The sequence below is a fragment of the Peromyscus maniculatus genome, chromosome 6, assembly GCF_049852395.1.
Source record: "Peromyscus maniculatus bairdii isolate BWxNUB_F1_BW_parent chromosome 6, HU_Pman_BW_mat_3.1, whole genome shotgun sequence".
Taxonomy (NCBI): domain Eukaryota; kingdom Metazoa; phylum Chordata; class Mammalia; order Rodentia; family Cricetidae; genus Peromyscus; species Peromyscus maniculatus.
Window position 1 is genome coordinate 100,677,288 of NC_134857.1, and position 20,360 is coordinate 100,697,647.

The following is a 20,360-nucleotide window of genomic DNA, read 5'->3' on the forward strand; positions in this document are numbered from 1 at the left end:
TCAATAAAATGCCCCCACAGGCATGGCAACAGGCCAATCTGATAGAGAAAATCCTTAATTGAGATTCTATCTTCCCAGGTATGTCTAAGTTCATGTAGACAAAAACTAACCATCTATGGTGGTTTGAAAGAAAACAGCCCCCAAAGGGAGTGGCATGATTAGGAGGTGTGGCCTTGTTGGTGTGGGTGTGGCCTTGTTGGTGTGAGTAGGTGTGGCCTTGTTGGAGGAAATGTGTCACTGTGGAGGCAGGCTTTGAGGTTTCTTTTGCTCAAGCTTCCCTCAGTATGACAGACCACTTCCTGTTGCCTGTAAAATGTAGGACTCTCACCTACTTCTCCAGCATCATGTCTCCCTTCACACAGCCACATCCCACCGTGATGATAATGGACTGACCCTCTGAACTGTATAGCACCCCAAGTAAATGTTTCCTTTTATAGGAGTTGCCATGGTCACAGTGTCTCTTCACAGCAACAGAAACCCTACTCATACCATCCCATGAACTCTTGGTGTTTTTATCCTCTACCTCTAAACCTGTTTCTGTTGCTTGTTTCTAGGTGTACCTAGTTACCTTGCGTTACTTGCTGGACACTGAATTTTGGAATAATTCATAGATAAAATTTGAGGATTATAAGAAAGGTATTTCCCCAAAGAAGATTCAGCAGACTTGAGAGCTTTAGAATTTCAGATCTCCTTAACCCAAGTTCAAGGTCTAAGATCTCCTAGAGCTAATCAGAATGCTCCAAGCTTAGCTGTTGCTAGGCCAACTGCTTCACTGGGTTTACCCCTCCTCCTAAGTAGTCCTTCAGGAGCCCTAGTCTCAGTTCCTACCTCCTCTCTTCCCCATAGCTCAAATTCTTAATTCCTAAGTCTTCAAACTGGCAAAAAAAACAAAACAAAAAACAAAAAAACAAATCAACCTCTGCCAACTCTTCCAAACTAGCTAAGGCATCCAAGTTCACTATACAGGAGTTCCTCTTTCCTCCCAGCAGTTTGTCTTTTGAACGTGAGAATTTGGAAATGTTTGATGTTGCTTTAAATTTCTTCTATGAGAAGCTGGTTTGTTCTTAAGAAATCCTAGGTCACCGGGTATAGTGGTCTATGCCTTTAATCCTAGCATATTGGAGGCAGAGGCAGGTAGAGCTCTGTAAATCAAGAACAGCCTGGTCTACACAACGAGGTCCAGAACAGCCCAGGATACATAAAAGAGACCTTGTATCAAGAAGAAAAGAAGCCGGGCGGTGGTGGCGCACGCCTTTAATCCCAGCACTCGGGAGGCAGAGCCAGGCGGATCTCTGTGAGTTTGAGGCCAGCCTGGGCTACCAAGTGAGTTCCAGGAAAGGCGCAAAGCTACGCAGAGAAACCCTGTCTCGAAAAACCAAAAAAAAAAAAAAAAAAAAAAAAAAAAAGAAAAGATAAACAAAAAAGAGAAAAGTAATCAGAAGTTAGTTTAAGCTTAGCACGCTGAAAGGGCAGCTGCAGATTTTGAGGAAAAATATCAATGCAAACAATTAAAAGATTCTTTTCCTCTAAAGCACTGGTTCTCAACCTTCCTAATGCTGCAACCAACCCTCTAACACAGTTCATGTTGTGGTGACCCCCAACCATAAAATTATTTTCGCTGCTTCTTCAAAACTGCAATTTTGCCGCTGTTATAAGTTGTAAATATTCTTGGGAGACAGAGGTGTGTTGGGGTTCTGACCCACAGGCTGAGAACCCCTGATCTACAGCAAGAGCAGAGCCACTGAGATAACACAGCAGGGGAGGAAGGGCTCTTGCTGTCAACCCTAACTACCTGAGTTCCATTCCCACGACCCTAATAATGGAGGTGGACAGCCAACCTCTGCAAGTTGTCCTGACTCCATTTGCACACTGTAGCACAAGTACATCCACACATAGACACACATACATACATACATACATACATACATACACACACACAAACGTACATACATACACACATACACACATACAAATGTACATACATACATACACACACACAAACGTACATACATACACACATACACACATACACACACACACAAATGTACATACATACACACATACATACATACAAACGTACGTACATACATACATACATACATACATAAAATTTAACAAAAAAGAAAATCCAAAGAGACTCTTACAGCTTCTTGGTACATAATTTAAAACTTTCTTTTATCCCAAAGTCAAGTTTAATTTCTCAAGCACTGTCAAAATGTCATATTCCATTCTGGATGTGAATGTATTTGTGAAAGATTTAGACATAAATACATAAGAAAGTAATAACTAATACTGTTTGCAAAATTTTAACAGACAGAAACATAATGAAGTAGAAAGACTCATTGTTGCCCAAGTCCTGTTTAAGAGGTACAGAGAGAACTCTGAAGATAGAACTTTAACAATGTGCCATAAAGCAGGGGACAGGTGGCATTTCAGCAGAGAAGAGTCATGTGAGACGGAGGAGCAGACATTCTGCCGTGATAAAGCCCAAAGCCAGCCTCCCTCTGTTACGGCTGCAGTCCTGATGACAATGACCTTTAGTGTGACTGTATTACAATCCCTTCAGTTCAGCTCAACCATGTGCAAGAATTCTTAGTTCTGGTTTCTGCCCTATTTTAATTTTCACTAAAATCACTGTAAATCAAGCAAAAGGCTAATAATGGCCAGCCCTGGATCTTACGAGCCCTTCTCATTTTAGTACCCAAGTGGGGTACCTGCAACTTGTCACACATGTTCTTCTCCCAGGACAGTCTGAATGATTTGACCATGCTTCGAGAAGAAAGTAAACACCCTGGTGCATGACTAAGAAACCGAAACTCACCTCTGGTTAACAGAGTCGGTAAGACGATCACTGGGTGAACACAGTGTAATAACAGTAGGAGAAGAAAGAAAGACAGTCCACTGAACCACTGTGGCATTTGAAAGAACATGGCCCCCAAAGGGAGAGGCACTATTAGGAGTGTGGCCTTGTTGAAGGAAGTGTGTCACTGTGGGGGCGGGCTCTGAAGTCTCTTTTTCTCCAGCTTCCCTCAGTGTGACAGTCAGTCAATTTCCTGTTGCCTGTAAGACGTGGTACTCTCTCAGCTCCAGCATTATGCTGCCATGCTCCCCGTCATCATGACGATGGACTGAACCTCTGAAACTGTAAGCCAGCCTCAATTAAACGTTTTCTTTATAAGAGTTGCCATGGTCATGGTGTCTCTTCACAGCAATAGAAACTCTAAGACAACCACCACGGTCACAGAAAAACAGTGCCAAGAACCATTCCTCATGGACTCGGTAAGTCAAGTGCTGACTGCAAATATGAGAGTCTCAGCTCAAATCCCTAACACTAAGGCAAAAGCCTGGCACGGTGGCACTCACCTGTAAGCCCAAGACTGTGGTGGAGACAGAGGCACACACCTGTAACCCCAAGACTGGGGTGGAGATGAAGAACCCCAGCCTAGGCAAAACAGTGAGCTCCAGGTTCAGTGAGAGACTGTCTCAAAAAGTAAGAAGAGCTGGAGAGATGGATCAGTGGTTAAGAGCGCTGGCTATTCTTCCAGAAGACCTGGGTTCTTTTCCTAGGCTCACAATCATCTGTGACTCCAGTTCCAGAGAATCCAACCCTCTTTTGGCCTCCTTAGGCAGTACGTACATATGGTACATGGGCAGGCAAAACACCCATTCACAAAAAGCAAAATTACATGTTTTTTTCTAATTAGAAAGAATAAAATAGCAGCCAGGAAGTAGTGGCGCATGCCTTTAATCCCAGCATTTGGGAGGTAGAGGCAGGCAGATCTCTGAGTTCAAGGCCAGCCTGGTCTCCACAGCGAGTTCCAGGACAGCCGGGGCTACACAGAGAAAAATAAAAAAGAAAGACTAGAGAGCAATTGAGGAAGGCATCCGACATTGACCTCTGGCCTCCACACGCACCTACATACATGCTCATGCCCGAGTGTGCCTGTGCTCAGTGCACCGCATCACCAACTACAACGTTATGGCAGCATCTGTCTCCACAGGGTGCAGGGAGAGAGCTCGGGTCCCCTGGCCTTTCCTCCACATCTCAGCCTCTTACTTCAGAAGCTCAGGTGGCTTCATGTATACAAACAGCCTTCTCAGACCCAAGGGCCCTCTTACTTTTCATTATAAATTTTAATACAGATGATTATTTTGCAAGTTTATCTCCCTCGGTCATAATAAGTGTATTTTATCATTATTTGAAAGCTTTCACAATGAAAATTAATAGCTGTAGTTTTTGTGCTTTTGTTTTTGTTTTTCCTATCCAGCAAACCAGGTTCAACAGAACACGTTTGCCTTGCAAAACCAGAAATTATCTTTTCAAATAAGAATTTTAATTTAAACTTATTACACAATCTTACAGCTAGCAGTACCATGTCATCCTGGAACCCTAAAAAGGGCCTGGGTTCTGGAAAATTTCTTTGTTTTGTATTTAATCCAGCGATTTATACAACTGCACCAAAGAACTGGTGTTAGATGTTTCCCAACATTCAACTTAAAACATTAGACATAATAAGCGGAATGGGGAGGAATCATGATTAAATGCCCAAAATGTAAACATGAGAAAGTAAACATGAAAACAAATCACTTTAAGAAATCATTTAATTACAAGAAAATTAGCCTGAAAATTGCAGACTTCTAAACAAATTGTCTATATGAAAACAACAGCTCATTTACCATCGTGATGTTTTATTTCTCCTTCAGATAATCCCATCTATTGAAGCCAGTCTTTCCTAGCAAACCTTAGACTACATGGGGTCTTTTCATGTTTAATATTCCATAAAATAGAACTCGCTTTCTTCCTGAAATGAGAATGATTTTGCTACAGAGAAACTTGAAATTGCTCTCTTGTGACTACTCCTATGAGCCCCTCCCCGACGGCAGTGAAAATCAACCACAAAGCGGCTGGTTTACCAACAGTTCCTGTCATTCACTTCGTTTTACCAGCCCAAGTACACATTCTGAGAAGAGCTCCCCAAGTCCCGCAGTTTCAAATTCCTTTTGTAACTCCTCCAGTGTTGAATACTCCTTGACTTCAAACGCCAGAAACCTGCATTATACAAGAGAAGCTCATGAATATGCGGAGATTTGTCAGAGGATAATTACCCATTCAGTTGCTTTTGCATCTGCAATAGTACTAAATTATACCTTTTGTGTTCCGTTTGTACTTTTGTTTCAGACAGTACACTAATCATTTTCTCTTTGCACTTCTTTCCACTTGAGTCCACATCTACTTTGGAGGTTTTCTGAAGAATCAGGTACTCCTAAACGATAATCAGTATGGTAAATGCAGAGCTTACGCTGCACGGCACAGTCCTGTTCTAAAGGAGCCATAACCCACAAGCATTTTCCTGCTCTAAGAATGTTCTCAGGCTGGAGCAGTAAGAGAGTTATGTGGTGTCTTTACAAGGTGGATGAACACTGTTCTGCTGAACACAGGTGTAAGGATCAGTAACAACCAAGTGTTCCCCTTTAAATCTGGACTGGACAGCTACCAGAGTGGGTTTTTTAAACTCTGAATAAGTAAATAAAAAGCTGTTTAAAGCCGTTATTTAAACTAGTTATTTAAGCTCAACCTCTGCCTTAGATAACGACTCCACACAACCGGATATAACAGGATCCACCTCCTGGTGAAGCTGGGACAATGGAATGAAGGAGCATGGGATACCACACCACACAATAACAGCAACCATTGGTAGCACCAAGCCAGCCAGAATGGGGCCATCAGGCACACACCACCTCCTGCCCACCCAGAAATGCACCTGCACATTCCCGACCCTAGTACACAATCTGATAAACAATTTTAACAGAGAAATCCATGTAAAATGGCATTTTAGAGAAAGCTATAAAAAAATTATTTCTCTGAACTAGTGCAGTTGTAGTCATGAGAACAAATACACGTCAGTAATTCATGACTCTGTCTGAATAATGACTATAAAACACGGCATTTATCCTATTGTGCCCGAGCCGGTCACAGACAACCAGAGTCTTAGGCAAATGTGAGCAAGGAACCTTGTACCCATTTTTGTCATCTAGAATGTTATCCTCAAGGACCAACGTTCATAGATACATACAGACTGCCTCAGAATCTGTGGGTCCCTGGCTAGGTCCCACTGCAGGCTAAAGGCTAAATCTGCCTTCTTTCTCTGTCTCTGCAAGAACCCAGCGTGGACCTGGCTAAGCAAATGCCAAAGGAGGTTCGGGGTACGAACCCACCTTGGGAAAACTTGGGGCTGTTATTCTGCAAAGCGTTAAGATCACAGGCTGCTCCTGTTAAATCTGCTTTAAATAAAATCTTCCGTAACTGTGCCTGACCCATTCTGACAGTTAAGACTTACTAAGTGATCTGTAGCTCTTTTAAGGTTTAAAACATAATAAGCAGGTTTCCTTGTCTAGCTCCTCGTAGAACAGGCTGGGGGGCTTTGGGTTGAGAGCTTGGAAGCCTGAAGATGACGGCTTTGAAAGCAGCTGCTGAGACAAGCCAGGTGGAAAGAAGTCGGGGAGGAGGTGGCAGGATGACAGTCCTAAGCACCCTGCTTCTACAGAGGCTGGCTCTCCGCCACCCTAAGGGACCAGCCTTCCTACACCACGGACACAACGCTAAAGGGCCAGGGCGCACTTTCAAGTGCCTGCAAGTTAGGAATTCTGCAGACTACTCACAAACAGACTCCCTGCTGTGCTGAGCCATGGAAAAATTAATATGTACGAGCTTTTAGTGCTCATTTATACAGTTGCAGGTTATCATTAATATAAAACAAATACACGTCACGGGACTTTTTTCAAAAACTGGTGCTGGTGCTGGAGAGAGCGCAGAGGTTAAGAGCACTCAGTGCTCTTTCAGAGGACCTGGGTTTGATTGATTCTCAGTACCCAAATGGCAGCTAATAGCTGCCTGGGACTCCGGTTCCAAGGGATGCTTCACCCTCTTCTGGCTTCCTCAGGCACTGCACATACATGGTCCACAGGCAAAACACCCATACACATAAAAAAAAAAAAAATACAAATGAATATTTTTTTAAAACTACTGCTTTAAGTGGCATAATATTTACAACATAATAAATATTTATAATTTTATACTTGCTTTGCAAGTTTGTGGCTGTTGTAGGAACTAGATATTCATTTTTACGAAGAACTAGGGGGTTGGCTAGAGAAATGACTCAGGGGTTAAGAGCATGGCTCCTCTTGCAGAGGACCTGGGTTCAATTCCCAGCTCCCACATGGCAGCTCACAGCCATCTGCAACTTCAGTCCCAGGGAATCCAACACCTTCTTCTGGCCTCTGTGAGCACCAGGCACACAAGTGGTGCACAGACAAGCATGCAGACAGAATGCCCATACACATAAATAAATAAAAATTAAAGAACTTAAAAGAAAATCCACCAAAGTACCACTTAGCAGGGTAATGGGTAAAGCAGAAACACCATACTTCCTCTCCCCGACGGCTATAAAACACACTTAGAGATGCCCCGGCTTGGCAGAAGGGAGCGGACACACAGTGGGCATCAGTTTTCTGGCACCTTGATGCTGCTCCTGTCTCCTTGCAGTAGGAGCAGTATTGTTCTGCCAGCGAACATCAGTCTTCCTGTCAGCCTTAACTCCGAAGCCCACTTCTCCACGGTCTTGACGTATCTAGTCCTTGCTCTCATGTGATCTAAATGCAAGAGAGTCATCCACAACCCGTCATCCACAGCCGGGCTTTCCGGCCCAGGACACTTCTCACTGATGCTCGAAGTCTCTGGTTGGCTGAGGACATGTCGGAGATTCTCTTGAATCCAGAGAACCAGCTCGTGAATCATAGGCTCTGACAAAAGCTTTCTGGCCTCTTCAAGTACCTTCTCCTTCACGGTAGCACACTGAGCCCTGGTCAGATGTTCGGAGCTAACCGAGACGCCGGGTAGACTCAAAGGGTAACCAGCTGGTAAATGGAACACCAGCTCTAAGGGCACATCCTCGCCCACAAGTCCTTCAGCTGTTGTGTGAATTCTAAATACAGCCCCATCTGTCTCTGGAAGACATCCAAAAATAATTATTAGCTGTACATAATTCAATCTCAATGGAATACTGATCAGTTAAAATTTCCCTTTTAAATCTCAATTTATTTCTCATGGGAAAATTGAGTTATTTTATGAAGAGACATATAATGCAAAGAAAGCCATGACTTACACATCATTTCCCCAGTCATAAACACATATGAACATCACCACACAAACCTACTTGCAATTTACACTCTTTATCAACCCTTTTTATTAAGTTATCAAAAAAGTAGTTCTGATTCATTTCCTTCTAGCCACATTTCACTGATAATTATGAAAATCATGAATCAACTCTTACAGGTGTTCAATGGAGCAGTAATGTGTACAGAAAATATGAGAGAAGTCCACTCAAAGTTACTTATGGTAAGTCACATGGAGCCCTGGGTGTGGCGCGGTTATGAGAAACTGGTGGTGGACGTGATACTGAAAGGGAGTGGACACACTCTTCTGACTCAAATGCACTCCTTCAAGTGTAATGTGAAGGCAGCAAGATGAACTGAAACAGCAGAGACACCCACCTTAGCCTCTGGGGCTCCCTGAGAAGGAGGAAGCACACCTGGGAGATGAGATGAAAGATTCTGCTCTCTTTCAGATTTGCTCGGCTTCACCACTCTGATGTGTTCCACATCACTTCACCCCACTTTCCAAAAAGTTGGTAAAGTGTCAGGCTAATTCATTCTGCAGGGGGGCAGAAGCGCCCAGATCAGAGAGTGGAGAAGGGAGCTGGGTCCAGATGTGTGGCTGTGAGGTGAGCCTGCCTCTCTGCCTTTTTCCCATGTGCCCTTGTTCTATTTCTCAGCACAGAAGCGGCCATACCCTGTATCTGGATGGCTGCTTCACAGCCTCGGCTATGGAGACCTGAACCCATCCCCCATTTTAAAGACCCTAGCAGAACATTAAAATCTCGTCTTAGCATCTGATGCCAATAGCATACAAAAGCCATTGTTACACAGATTCATACAGGACCATGCACATCTGTTACAGCTTTTCTTTAATGGATGCAAATACCAGCTACAAGAAACTACTGTGCTCAGACATCATCCAGAATCACAGCCAATAACCATTCCAAAGATCATATAATCTTTTCTTTTACATATTTAATGTATATACTATTTTAAAAAAAAAACTTCTAAACCTAACAGCATATATGCTTCTGAAACCTATCACACTCATCAAATCTCTTTGTTGTGGTGATATATTGTGTCCCCCAATATATTGTGCCACCCTAATAAAGCTTATCTGAGTATCAGAGGAAAAAGCCAGCTATTATATCAAACATAGAAGTCACACACACCTTTAATCCTAGCATTCAAGAGGCAGAGATTCATCCAGATCTCCGTGAGTTCAAGGCCACACTGGGAACAGAGGCAGGTGTGGTGGTACATGCCTTAAATTCCAACACTAGTTAACCATAAAGGTCTGGAGATCTGTACAGACAGACAGGGAGTGACAGAGCCGGACAAGAAGAGGAAATGATGTAGCTGGGCAGAGAGAGGAAGTGAGATGCAGAACAGAAAGGTATATAGGTGTGGGTGTACAGGAAGTAGGTCTCTCTGGAGGCTGAGGAGTTGGTGAGGTGAGGCTGGCTGTGGCTTGTCCTATGTCCTGATCTCTCAGTTTCTCACCCCTGTATGTGGCTCCAGGTTTTTATTAATAAAACCATTTAGCAATCCATCTTACACTTTGTTCCTCTTTCCTTTCTTCTCCTACTGTTAATTATACTATTACCATTGGCATGTGTGTGTAGGTCAGAGAACAACTCAGGTCTTCAGTTTTGTCTGGGAGGATTCTGGGATTGAATTTGGGATTGTCAGACCCATATGCAAGCACCTCTGCCCAGTGACCCATCTCACCAGCTCCAAGGCTCTCTCTTCTTGCACTGGGTTCATCTTTTTAAAGACATATTTTACTGTCAAAATAGGCTCCCAGATATCAGGTCAGGTCAATGAGTATCTTTTGCTGTGTAGGCTGTTATGGACCTGCAAACGACACAGGGTCACCGGACTGAACAACTCATCAGCAATGACCCCCAAACCTGGATTCTCTCTCAAGGAGGGGGCAGAATCTTCAAAGGTCTTCATTCATTTGTCACTCAACAAGCACCCATGGGGCACATGTCCACCCCCACACACTGTGCTGTTGGGGAAACAATGGGTAAGACACAGATCTGTCACAGTGGCTCAGTCCAGTGTTTGAAAACATGACATGAAGGGCGGACAGATCTCCCCGGACTTGTATACCTGCAAAGCCTTCACTTAGAGATACATGAATGTAACATTTCCCTTTTCTTTCTTCTTATTTTTTCAGGATTTTTTATTTTTTTATTTTTGTTTTGTTTTTGTTTGCTTTGTGGTTTTGTTTGTTTATTTATTTGTTTTGTTTTGTTTTTAAGACAGGGTCTCTCTAAATTGTCCTGGCTAGCCGGGAGCTCACTATGTGGACAGGCTGCCTCCCAAGTGCTGGGATTAAAGGCATGAGCCACCACACCCAGTTTTAAGCATGTGTGCATGTGTATGTGTGTTGAAAGATAGTCCCCCATGGTCTCTCTCAGTGTCAGTGGGATATCACTACCTTTGCTCAAACAGCCTTGGAAGTTAGAAAGGCTTTCCTCTGGGTCAAAAAGCAGGCGTTTTCTGACCAGCACAATAAAGACAGCATATTCTTTTAAGACAATGAGAAAAATTCTAGAACTTTCATAAACTGGAAGGGTTATTTTATATTAAAAGTATTTACCAGATGCACAGAAACATTACATTTCCACACATTCCTGTGGTGTTTACCATGGTATTTTGGAACCTTTAAGGCTTAAATCAAGGTCAATGTACTGACTGTGGGGTCCTTAGGTTCAGTGTCCCTCAGCTGTGACAAAGGCCCGTGGCGTGCAGCTGTGCACGCACACCCACCTGCTCACTACCTCGTGCATTACAGTCGGGATGTAAAATGCACGCCACGGGCTCGTCTGTTTGCACACTTGGTCCCCGGTGGGTGCTGCTGTTTTGGAAGGTTGTGGAACTTTAGGAAGGTGGGCCCTGCTGTAGGAAGTGGGTCTCTGTGGCAAGGGCCTTGAAGCTTCTCTTCTGGCCCATGTCCTGTGTAATCTCTGCTCCCGCTGCCACGCTTCCCCCACCATGAGCCAGAATAAACCCTTGTTCTCTGCCATTTTCTTCTGTGGTATCTGCTCACAGTACACCATTAGATGCAGAACCAGGAGAATCTATGCACACATGCTGGGTGTGCAGTGAGCAGTACTGTCTACAGCCACTAGAGGGTGCTGTCTCCTCACTGCTGCAGCCAGGGGCGCTGCCCCGGCCCAGAAGCTGCAGCTGCTGAGCTCAATTGGCTCAATGGACCTTTTTTTACCTTATTGCTCGCTCCTTCTTCTCTCTGAGAAAGAAGTGTCTTTCTTCCACAGCCAATCCTACCACCCTCCCTGTTTTGTTCTAATCACTCTAACTTCTTGTGCATTTCCTAACCCTCCCTGACTCTTTCCCTCACTTAAAAAATGTTCTAAAAAACAAACCCAAACACAGCAAAAAACCTAGTGTTGCTAATTCCACAAAAAGCTTCAGACCCATCTCTCTCTCCACCCCTCCATCATCAACCTCCATAAAATATAATTCTAACCACCAATTCCATTTTCTCATAAACCAGCCTCCCCGTGACTGCTTCCACTGTCACTCCTGACGCCATTTCTTTCTCAAGTGTTATTCTCAAACATGACCTATGACCTCTAAAATGCTATGAAGAATGGGGAGAACTTAGTAGGTCTGGATTGCTTAAACTCTGCACATTTCCAAGCGAGGCCTGTCTTCAGGACTGGTCCATGGCTACCTACGGAAAGATGAGCCTGAATCCTTAGAATATTCCGCCTGGTAAGTGTGTTTTGTATGCCTGGAGGCTTTGGTCCCAGACCTGCTGAATGATTTATGCTTAACTGTGGGACTGTGGTGAATCTTCTTGTTCTAAGGTTGAGGTCAGCCATACAGGTGTGTGTGCCTATAGAGCCCTGGTAAAGACGACATCTTAGCGTCCCAGGCCACTAACATCGCTGCCCTTTGAGGTTTCCTTCTCGGACATCACTACTCGGCTCGTAACTGCTATCGTGCAGGAAAAGGTGCCCTTTCCCAGCTGACAACGCTTCTCACAGACCATCATTCCATGCTGCTGTGAGAATTGGCATGCTTGTACAAGTCTACCCAAGGATCACATCCCCAGAAGCTTGCTCATGGATTCTCCTGTATTCTCTTCACTGATCCTTGCCCACCCCCATCCACCCGCTAGTATATAACAAAATGGAACTGAGTTTAACCGATTTCCTGAGTCCTTGTAGCAAATCATTGAGTTTTTCCCACCACTGTACCCCTCTAACACTGACCTTATGATGTCCATCATACTCTGAACTTATTATGGTATTTTCAGATCCAAAATTATTATACTTAAACCAAATTAACTTTTTCTCTACCTTGAAGTACTCCAACTTTGTTTCTGAAGAGTAATATTTCCATCCCAAAATGGGTTTAATAAGAAACAAATTTTATGGTTATATTGGCCTTAAATCTATGCCATTGGCTTATGACCATGTATCACATGAGCGCAGAAGTCCTTGGACCTGTGGCACGCTAAGTAACAGACCTAAGAGTGTATGCACCCTGTTCCCCTGAACCTGTGAATATAACTCCCCTGCATGCCAAAGGACCTTTGCAGACATGAGTAAGGATGCTGGCGTGGGGAAATTGTCCTGAATTACTGAAAAACACCATCCTCGGTGTCCTTAAAATGGGGGAGGGGCGGATAGAGATGGAGATTTTATCGGGGAAGAAAGACACGGATCCACTGGGACACGGAGCTCTGGTTGGGGTTTGGTAGTAAGGAAGGGAGCCCTCAGTGATGCAGCACAGATATATAACGAGGAGGCTGAGAAAGGCCGGCAAGCCGACTGACTCCCCGGGGGCTTGGACACAGCAAGGAGCATCACTTCCAACAACTTGATTCTGGACTTCTGACCTGAATGTCGGTGCCACGTGTGAGGACTGGCTGCAGCAGCCACGGGGCTACCGTGGTCCGGCTGCTCTGCTACAGGGGCGCCAGCTGCTCTGTTACAGGGGCGCCAGCACGGCCCAGCCCAGTGCACGGCAGGAAGCGAGGGGCAGCCAGGGCAAACGTGAGAGGCCAGGCAAATCTTTACCAAGTTTCCTTTCTCTTTCTGTTGGTCTCTGGTCCCAGTCAGCAAACGGTAGCAATGGAAACGGAGCACGCTAGTCCTCCCTTCAGAAAACTGGGGAAGGAAACCCCTTCTTACACACTCAGAAGAAAATCAGCCGGGCAGTGGTGGCACATGCCTTTAATCCCAGCACTCGGGAGGCAGAGCCAGGCGGATCTCTGTGAGTTGGAGGCCAGCCTGGGCTACCAAGTGAGTTCCAGGAAAGGCGCAAAGCTACACAAGAGAAACCCTGTCTCGAAAAACCAACAGAGAGAGACAGAGACAGAGACAGAGACAGAGAGAAAGAGAAAAACAGCTTTGATTCTTGACGCTAAGGAGTCACCATCTTGCTAGTTCCTCCCTGGCCAGTGTCTGCCCCCCAAACACTGGAACTGCAGACTAACTGAGGCTGCACAAAATGGCACCATTTGCCCGAGAACCCGAGAAGGCCTGAACAGACCCCATTCTGATGTCAAGTGTGATGTTTTACCTGGTCTAAGCCTTCTTCAAGTTCATATCCACATTCACTATTTGCAGAAGTTACTCTGCCTTGAACAATATCGAAGTTATAACTACAACCCAAACTGAAAGACACTCAAAGCTTATCCTTCCTAGCACACTTATAATACCAGAACTTAGGAGGCTGAGGCAGGAGGATCTAGAATGTGTGGCCAGAGTAGGCTACATAGGCAGGCTCTGTATTAAGACAATCAAACCTTAACCTTTCCTAAAGACACACGAAAGAAACCATGTTTCCAACACACCAAAGATGACAGAAGTCTGAACTACAGCAACTGAGTTAGACCCCAGATTCCACCCCAACTCTATTCCAGAAGTTTCTCTCTGCTTCATCGCCTACGACACATGAGAGATACACAGTCCCATCACAGTGACGCTGGGAAAAGTAAACGAAATACATGAGAAGGAGTTCTTCAGGGTTTACTTAGCACTCACCAAGAAACCATATACAAACCATAGCCAACTCACGTTCTCTGTACTTGCTTTCTTTTTTCCAATTTTTACATAGCCTCAAAGACTTCGCACACAAAAGCACTCCAAAGCCTCCTACACACTCTTCATACTTCAAGAGACCAGGATTTTCTTTGCTCCTGCTCCCAGGCACTCACCACAAATATGCATGCATAAATGCTTGTTTTATGCTTCAGCTAGATTTTCACATGGTTTAAATGTCCTTATAGAAGGAAAAAAAAACAACTAAAAAGAATGGAAGGTAAAGGTGGCACTCCCATCCTTTGGCAGTGAAGGTCAAGGCTGTGTGGGTTTTAGAGAGGTGAGTTCAGCCCTGACAATCAGCAGATGACAACCGGGTCAATGTGTTACTGTAAAGATTTTGCAAGAGGGTGGAATCCAAGCTGAACATTGTGTTAAGGAAACACAAAAACCCACTTGGAAGCTATTGCGAGCCTGTTACGTGATGCTGGGTTCCTAGTCCTCTTATTTTGCAACCTTTAAGTCTGTGAGACTGTTTCCAAACTGCAACTCCATTAATAATGAACACTGATCACAGCAATGTGCTCTCCATGACTTCACCATGAAAGCGGACAATACCAGCTCCACCTGCATCAGAAGGACCCTGGCACATTGTCTTAGGGTTTCTATTGCTGTGAAGAGACACCATGACCACAGCATTACAAAAGAAACATTCCATTGGGGTGGCTGGCTTACAGTTCAGAGGTTCAGTCCATTATCATCATGGCAGGACATGGCAGCGTGCAGGCAGACATGGTGCTGGAGAGGTAGCTGCTACATGTTGATATGCAGGCAAAAGGAAATAGACTCTCACTGGGCGTGGCTTGAACACACACACACACACACACACACACACACACACACACACACACACACACACACACGAGACCTCAAAGCCCACCTCCACAATAACATACTTCCTCCAACAAAACCATACCTACTCAAAAAAGGCCACACCTCCAAACAGTGGCACTCCCTTGGGGGGTCATTTTCTTTCAACCACCACACACATGCACACATGCACCACATGCACACATGCACCACACACATGCACACATGTGAACCCCTCCACCACCACTCAACTGTTTTGAGTATGAGCCGGATCCCACCCTTACCTTTGTTCTGGATGCTCAAACTGTCCTTTCTCAATACATAGACCTTTTGCTAATAACTGTTCCCTGCACCAGCCCCATCGCTACGGAGAAACGTGACACAGTGTCAAGCCCACCCCTGCGGAGCTTATTCTGATCATCAGTGATCGTCAATGAAAACTGGAGCTAAGAAAACCTCTCATCCAATCAGGAAGGTGTCGGGTGACCACATCAAACCTGGCACCTGGGCTACCACATGGGATGGAGAGGGGCAGAAAATCGCTGATTTGGTCAAGCCTCCCTCTTTTCCCACAGCTAGGAATGTGGTGTTTACACCATTTGTACCCCGAAGAGATTGTAACACACAGTGCCTCTTCCTGCGAACTTCCTCTAACATCTGAGTGGCCAGAATGTGAACAGAGTCCCTCAGATTCTTAACAGAACTTAATCCCTACTAAACTGAACCCATTTGTTCAAGCCTTTTCCATTCAAGACCTTAAGAGCTGTCCCTTAGGTCGGCCTGGGCCTTCCTGGACCGTCTTACAGAGAAACGCAGGCCTGCTGCATTATTCTCCGAATTCCACTGGAGGCAGGAGAAACTTATTTGGTGGAGGCCAGGAAAGAAATGATGGGGTACAGAGTTACACCCTCAACCCCAAACCGCCACTGACAGTGTGAGTGGAAGCCCCACAACCTGCTCCACGCGGTCTGCTCTGATAAAGCCCTCACCTTGCTCACGGTTCCCAGCTGTGAGCATCAAACATCCCGATTTCAACTGCCGAATTGTTCTACTCTCCAGTGAACCTTCTAGCAACAAAACGTCCTAAGTTGTTACACTGAATTCTTTTATAATTCAATTACTTATTGATGCCAGAACACTGAATTAAATTAATTAGGAGGCATGGCTTGAAAGTCATGCTCAATTTAACAGCAGATAAAGGGCCACAGTGTTCTCAACATTAAGAACCCTCTCTCTCTCTCTCTCTCTCTCTCTCTCTCTCTCTCTCTCTCTCTCTCTCTCTCTCTCTCCACTTACTTTTGGGGGTTTTCTCTGACTTAGCAACAGTATTTCATGGTTACCCATGAACTCATAATGCGAACCACCACCATTTTTTTAAGATGTCATGGGACATCACAGGTTCACTTCCCCCAGATATTTACAATCCAGCCATGATACAAGAACTCAAAGACACTAGTGTCTTTACATATCAGCCTCAGACAGAAGCAGTTCTCAATAAAGAGAACTGTGGAGGCAGAGGAGACGGTAACCAGTTAGGACTGCTACCCAATCAGAAGAGGGGGGCAAATCCCTATGATAAATCCTTTTATAGGGATTTTAAGGAAGTTTCAAAAAGATGCAAGACAGGTCTAGACACTAAAAATGAAAGCAGCTTCATTTTTCCAGGAGGTTCCTAGTGCCTGGACCATCACAGAGCACCATGAACATTTGTAGATGGGTGCATGCAAGAAGGCATAAAAAAAGGGGGCCAACTCCTAGGGGGGTCAGTAACTTAACCATGCGGAAACCCGAAGCCCTCTTAATCATAGATAGAGCTTCCTTAGGTCTGGCACTTTTCACACCATCTTCTTAGAGGTAAACCAATTTATGGTCAGAAAGGCAATTTCAATAGTAGTTACATTGGAACCGGAGGAGGATAGCGTCTACTGTCCTTAACTCGTAGATGACATATTTGACAGCTGAGCATCATCTGCATCAACACACTTTCCCAAAAGGGGAAATCTGGGGGCGCTGGAGATGGTTAAGAGCACTGGCTGTTCTTCCAGAGGCCGGGGTTCAGTTCCCAGCACCCATATAGCACAGCTCACAACCCTCTCTTAACTCCCATCTCCTACATGTCCTCTTCTGGCCTCCTTATACACATGGTCCACATATATAAGGCAGGCAAAACACACACACACAAAAAAAAAATTAATTTACAAGTGTGTGTGTGTGTGGGGGGGGGGGTCCTTAATGGAAGTCAACAATGAAGTAAGTTTTCGTTATTTTTTTTTTTAATAAGTAAAAAGCTTTACAGACCATAAGCTCCCAGAGGAGAGGCCAGACGCCCCGCCTATGTTAGAAGGGAAGAAGGCACCCATGAATACGGGCTGCATGGTTAACGAGTCCAGCAGAGTCTAGAATTGGCTGCCCCTTTTGAGCAGCCTGGAAACGTAAAAGTAAAAATATTTTCTAAAATTAAAAACAAAACAAAATTTTTTTAAGGCCATCAACTCTGGAGAATCCAAACATTCACCCACCCCAACAAGAGTTTGCTGACGGCCTTCCGGGTGGCTGGCACTGTTCCCGGGGCCCTGACAACCAAAGACAGCTGGGTGATGTCAAGGACGTAATGCACAAGTGCTTGTAGGAGGCACTGAGGATTTGGGGGCGCCGGGTTCCCATGAAGGGGGCCGTTTAGTACCGGGGCGAGCCCAGAGGAGGCGGAGGGCGAGTCCAGGGGAGGGCACTGCGAGCGCAGGCCGCGCCCCTCCACTCGGCTCCCACGCCGGCCCTCGGCCACGTGACTCCGGGTCCCCCCCGGCTGCCCGCCGTGGGAGACAGGGGATTCACCTGAACAGCTCAACATCTCCCACTCGTGAGGCCCGCAGAAAATCGCGGCCAGCGCCGACAGCTCCTGCCGCACCGCCTCCGCCATATCCGCGTGGCCAGCACCCGAAGCCGCTTCCGCCGCCCCCGGGAGCAGAGCGAGCCCACGGCCACTGGGGGGCGCCCCGGCCTCACGGCAGGGCTGGCGGCCGAGTGGGTGGGGCGGAGGGCTGGGGAGATGGGCGTGTTCGGGGGCGGGGCGAGTGCCCGGAAGCTCCGCCCAGGCCCCGTCTGCACATTAATGCCTACGCTCCAGTTTTTGCCCCCGAGGACACCCTGCCCACTTGCTGCTTTCCAGAGCTGGGGGAGATCGTCAAGTCCCAAGTTCTCTACAAGAGCACCCAGGCTGCGAACCCACCATGCTTCACCTATACTAGAGAGTCAAAGAAAACACAAATTTTCCACCCTCATATTGCTGGTAGTGACCCTCATGGTCAGGGGATTCCGGAAAAAACATTGGTCATGGCCTCCAGGGTGCTGACCTGGTCACTGGGCCTGGGATTGCAGACAAGGTCTGGATTCAGGACCTCTTTCCTAGCAAAGAGCAGAAAGTGGGAACTGAGACTCCTATGCTGAAAGGGATAGTGAAAACTGAGACGCGTTAGCTATTGCGGGGTGTGGTCCAAGGCCATAAACTCTAGCTTTTCAGTGTTTTGGGTTGGATTTGGTTTGGTTTGGTTTGCTTTGGTTTGCTTTGGTTTGGTTTGGTTGATATTCGATCCATACAACAGAATGAGTCTATTACCACTGTGACTCATGAAGTTTCATGATGAACCACCATCTTGGAATCTTGACCTAGATGCCAAAATATGCTTAATAACAATAAGATAACCGAATCCGTAATCCGTCCTGATTCAACTCTGATTTTAGGGACCAAATTTAATTACATGCAGTGAGGAGTTCTGTCTGTGTTGCGTTTGACTTGTCTCTTTATTTTCAAATAACAGTTTTAAATTCTGCAGCTCCCAGAAGCCTCTTGCTCACCTGCGGAGGTCCCACACCTTTGGTTTGTATCAGAAATAACATTGTGTGAGTGCATCGAAGAATGCAAGTGGGTCCACAGTGGACTCTTGTCACTGACTTCTACAAAAAGTCTGGATAATTTCACCTGACCCACATTACTTTTCCCCATCATCATTTCTGTTGCTAAAAAAGGGGAATTTGAAAAAGGAAGCGAGATTGGCTTCCAAGAAGAGAAAGGAAATCTGACAAGATAGACAAGAAAGGCTTTCCCTGGGGGTGCCCGAGATTTCAGTGACCCCAGGCAATTAGGAACCATGCTGTGCACATAATTAGAAAGATAAAAGTTTATTTAAACACATAATTATCTACAATGTGGCCAATTTGTATTAGAAGGAAGAAAAAAATAATTCCTTTGAGTTACTTCCAAAATAGCAGTTCAAGCAAGTTCAGTGGGTTCATAATTAACAGCTAGAGAGATTTGGGGAACAGAACACATTTTTAATTTATAATATCACTCAGTTATTCAATTTTAGTTTGAAGTCCAATGTTACTATGAAAAGTGGTGAGAAAATATTAATTTGGTTATTTGTCGTATTTGTTAAGATGGTTCACACAATAATTGAATAGCCCCCATCCTGTTTTTAATTTTTCAAATTCAGTGTGTGATATGATTGAAATAACATGAACAGCATGGTTCCAGTTGTCATTGGTATTAGGAGGCGATGGCCAGAACTGTCAGCAAGGGGTCCATGAGAATTGATGAGAAAGTACAGCCATCTATTATCGTACTTAAAATTTTCTGGTCAGTGGGTTTCTGCTTTGCTTTTCTGCCTCCATTGGTTCCTTAACCTGCTTTTCATACTTCATTTAGCATGTTTAAATAAAAAGTCGATATGAATGTCTTTTAAATTGACACTATCCCGAGCCACTGAAGTCCCATGAATACGTTTCCTGCACTCTGACATTTCCAAGTAATCATCACACAGACAGTGTAATGTCAGCTTGATATTTCTCACACTAGGAAAATAGCAGGTACATGTCAGTTCCCTGAATCCCCCTCACGGTAATCATTTTTCTTGTAATAAATTCTCTTCTAGTCACAGGCTACTGAAATTCTAAATATTTAAGTGTGAAATGGGTGTCTACAGTGAGAGTGTTATCTACCTCTATCCCTACCTCCCACAAATGCACACACCCGTGTGTGATTTGCTAAAAACAGTATTATCTTTCCAGGCACTTTTCCTAAAGAGTGGGTTCCCCAAGACTAGAATGGGAAAGGGTTTGAACCCTCTCACCTCTAATTAAAACCTCTAATCCAGGAAGTCGGTGTAAACAAGTAGTTCTTTTAATTTTCCCAGAACAGCTCTACTGACTGTCTCAAGGGTAATATGGAAACTTAAATACTTGAGTCTAAAATCATAAGTCAAAACCCAGTTGAACAAACAAATAACAATACACAATTTGAAGACTATTAGG

The 20,360-nt window shown here is 44.9% G+C and overlaps 1 protein-coding gene across 1 annotated transcript; it reads right to left on the reverse strand.

The window, feature by feature from the left end:
• Positions 1-4,584: 4,584 nt before the first annotated feature.
• Positions 4,585-18,042, reverse strand: Rwdd3 (RWD domain containing 3). Its single transcript, XM_006977844.4, has 4 exons — positions 17,886-18,042; positions 7,517-8,004; positions 5,149-5,264; positions 4,585-5,050 (listed from the first exon to the last, which is right to left on the reverse strand). Exons 1-4 carry the CDS (start codon positions 17,968-17,970, stop codon positions 4,927-4,929), a joined length of 813 nt encoding a protein of 270 aa, XP_006977906.2. The 5' UTR covers positions 17,971-18,042; the 3' UTR covers positions 4,585-4,926.
• Between the last annotated feature and the right edge of the window lie 2,318 nt (positions 18,043-20,360).

Bases quoted from the DNA above. Each gene is read 5' to 3' on its own strand.
- Rwdd3 (XM_006977844.4), bottom strand. From the start codon at position 17,970: ATGGCGGAGGCGGTGCGGCAGGAGCTGTCGGCGCTGGCCGCGATTTTC. The intron at 5,265-7,516 runs GTGCCAGAAAAC...ATTATCGTTTAG, and splicing joins GAGACAGGAGCAGCATCAAG to GAGTACCTGATTCTTCAGAA. The intron at 5,051-5,148 runs GTATAATTTAGT...TGTATAATGCAG, and splicing joins GTACAAACGGAACACAAAAG to GTTTCTGGCGTTTGAAGTCA.